Source organism: Lygodium microphyllum, chromosome 4 (genome assembly GCF_053477565.2).
Source record: "Lygodium microphyllum isolate KBCC chromosome 4, Lygodium_microphyllum_v1.1.10, whole genome shotgun sequence".
In the NCBI taxonomy this organism is placed as follows: Eukaryota; Viridiplantae; Streptophyta; class Polypodiopsida; order Schizaeales; family Lygodiaceae; genus Lygodium; species Lygodium microphyllum.
Window position 1 is genome coordinate 21,604,801 of NC_141138.1, and position 3,373 is coordinate 21,608,173.

At 49.2% G+C, this 3,373-nt stretch overlaps 1 protein-coding gene across 1 annotated transcript; it reads right to left on the bottom strand.

Annotated features, from left to right (window-relative positions):
• Positions 1-1,673: 1,673 nt before the first annotated feature.
• On the bottom strand, positions 1,674-2,570 carry LOC148036869 (uncharacterized). Its single transcript, XM_087677044.1, has 2 exons — positions 2,522-2,570; positions 1,674-2,098 (listed from the first exon to the last, which is right to left on the bottom strand). The coding sequence occupies exons 1-2, from the start codon at positions 2,568-2,570 to the stop codon at positions 1,674-1,676; spliced, it is 474 nt and encodes a 157-aa protein (XP_087533170.1).
• Between the last annotated feature and the right edge of the window lie 803 nt (positions 2,571-3,373).

A 3,373-nucleotide genomic window follows, 5' to 3' on the forward strand; every position in this document is an offset into this window, starting at 1 on the left:
GGTCCGAGCAGATAATCTACAGTACTCTCGCCCCCCACATGTGGGAAGCATGTAAGACCTCCTGAATATGGCCATCATGCCATCCCGTTATAAATAACGAGATGATGTCTACTACCAAGCTCAAGTAAATGCCCTCCATACCCAGTGGCGTCTGGCCCAGTATCTGCTGACTCCCTACTGATCCCCAACTCCTCAGGGTCTAATGCTCTCATGATCTCTGGCTGCTCCACATCAAAACTCTCACACTGTCGACTCTGTGTGCGCCCGTTGAAGTCCCCCATAAGAAAGACCTCACCCAAACTAGAATACAGAATAATGTCCTCTGAGAGCTGTGAATAAGGGGAGGGGGAATCTCTGGCCTGAATATCACCCTGCGTAGTAGCATATCTGGACCCTCGTGGTGAAAAGTAGCATACTGCCATATAGATCCATCTCTCATCTGATATATGCACTCTGATCCATATGTAACTGGCCTCCTCATCTCGTCTCACTAACTGGATATGTCTCTGTATCCCCTGACGGAATAGAACTGCCACCCCTCCTGAGCCCCTAGATGTGCTCTGCCTAGTAGTAGCCCGGTATGCAGATACCCACTCAAATCCTGTAATGCGTGGAAGCCCTCTCTCTGGGCTCTCATGTGTCTCTGTGAGGCATATAACATCATGGTCGGGTAAAATCTCCTCAAGTCTGTCCGGTCGTGACCATAGGAAGCCATTGCAGTTCCAAACTGCCACACGTATCGGGGTCTCCTGTACAGTCCTCTGCCCCGTCTCATAAGCCACGCCCCCCTATTTGGTAGGGTGTCCATCTATAAAAATCCGGCCATCTCGATAGAAGGCCTTACGGCCCTCTCTACGTGCTTAGAGTATCTGTGGCATGCATGCTCGTCTGTGTGCAATCTGCATCTGAGTCAGGTCCTCATCCATGAAGATGGGAGCCCCAGTCATCCCTCGGAGCAAAATCCGCTTTCGAAAGAAAGCGGATCTGTCCTCCGGTGTGCTCATATGTAATATCAGAGCTCTGACCCTGGTAGTATCTCTTCCTGCATGCCATGCCTGAGTAAAGGGCATGCTCGTGTACCCTAGTCGGGTGCATAGCCCGCATGCGTCCTCCTCCAGAGAGGCCCCTTCGGGGAGCCCGGTAATACGCACGTTCAATCTATGCGCGTTCCTGAGCCTCTCCTCCTCTAAGGTCTCCTGAACCCGAGCTACCTCCTCCTTTTTATTTTCTTCCTAGACCTCCTTCTTAATGTTCTTCTTCACTACCTCAATCCACCCCTCCTTATTCCCTTCTACTTCTTCCTTCATGTTTGCTTTGATTTTTTCCTCCCATCCCTCTCTCGAAGCCTTAACTTCGGTTTTAATGCATATCTGGAGGTCCTCTCGGCATTCCTTCATGATAGCCTCTCGGAGGTCCGCTTTGAAATCCGCGTCCTCTCTTGCCTCCCGTAGATGTGACACTTCCGTTTGTAGCTTGTCCAGGTCGGTTTTGAGATCCCTCTTCTCTTCCGTAAGTGTCTTCACCATCTCCTCCAGTCGCCGGATCCTCTCATGGAGCCTGCGGGTTTCTTGGTTCAAGGCATTATCCGCATCCTTCTTGAAATCTTTCTTCGCCTCCTTGATAGCCTGGCTGATTAGAAGCTCCACGTTATGGAGCTCGAGTGGCATCTCACCTCACGGGGAAAAAGCCCCCTCGATAGACCTATTGAATGTCAGAGAGACCACCTTCAATGAAGAAAGTTTCCCACTTTTCACCTCCTCCTGAAACTGCACATCCACAAATGTTGTCCCAGCTTGCACATTCCAAGAGCCTTCCTTCTGCAATGCCGCTAATCTTGACAATGTGTAACCCTTTGGAAGAACTCTAAATAGATAAGCAATCAAGAAATGTCCTGCCTCGTGCAGATCTATGCCCAACGCCAGAGTAAGGGCAAGTAAGATGCCAAGCACTTGAATTTGATTTAACTGCAATGTCTGCCACATAACCAAGCCACCCAAGGCTGCAGCAATTTGTAGATTCCTTCGAACTTCTCCAAGTGTAGAGTCCACAGGAGACAAAAGACAGTCTGTCTCTATATTATTCAGTCGCAAATCTATTTCTGCAAAAACCGTGTCGGACTGTCCTGTGGACACTTGTTTGCCGGCTGGACTGAATGCAACGTCAATTGCCACTTCTCCTGGCGGCTTGTGTCGTCTCCACTATCCAGAGCCCAGGCATCGCCCCGTCTGCTCGTTGAACTGAACGATCTGTCGCGTCCCTGCTCTGTGCCCTACTTCTCGCGAATGTCTGGCAGAAGCGAGCAGGTCAATAGGTGCCGCTTTCTGACCTCAAGAAGCAGACGTCAATCATCACCATACGCCAAGAATCGGTACCGCTGCTCGTAGTCACCCTCGAAGGCAAGGTCGGCAAAGAACCATTTGGGGAAGCGCACCAGGTCACCGGCGTAGAAGTAGGCGCTGTCAGGGCAGCCCTCAGGTGTGACTTGGACGCAGCCCTTGACGATGTACACCTGCTCATCGACCTTCCATTCCCAGTGGTAACCGCATTTGCCTGCCTCCCATCGCCGCCATCGCGATACCCCCAAGAGAGAGAGAGAGAGAGAGAGAGAGATGATAAATGACAGAGTTGGGGGTGAAAAAGACAAAGAGAGAGGGTGTTATTGAGGGGGGGAGGAGGAGAGAGAGATGCATGTTGTGGGTCTCCAAGATATGAGAGAGAGAGAGAGAGAGATTATTGAGTGGAGTGAGATATTGGTGGTTGGTCTCCATTATATGAGGAGAGAGAGAGAGAAAGAGAGAGAGGGAGGGAGAGGAGAATTGATTGTGGTTTTGATGAGGACGAGGAGAGTAAGATGTGGTGGTGTAGTGGCGGTGCTAGTGGTACTAATGTTATTGAGGGGAGTGACATATCAGTGGTTTGTCCCCAACATATGAGGAGAGAGAGAGAAGAATTGGTTGTGGTTCTAATGAGGAGGGGGAGAGTAAGATGGCATGGTGATGGTGGCAGTGCTAGAGGTGGTGGTGGTGGCAATGGAGGAGCAGCATTGGAACTTGATATATGCCCAAAAGAAAAAGAGGACCAAGTGGACTATGTGGATTAAAACTCAAGGTTGCCAAAAAAAACTCCCCCAAAAGCTCACTCGAAAAGCTCTCTTCTCGCATGCACTCTGAGCTTCCATGAGTATTCGCTTATAGATATTAAAGCTTCATTGGATACTTATGCTCCTAGATGTATTTGTGAATGTATCCATGCATTTGAATAAATTTCATTTGATTTTCAACCAATTGACTTTGCAAGGTATTGAGATCAAGGATAAAAGACCTCCTTTTTTCTTGCTTGTAACACTTTCCAAGTGATGGGACACTTTTTTTAT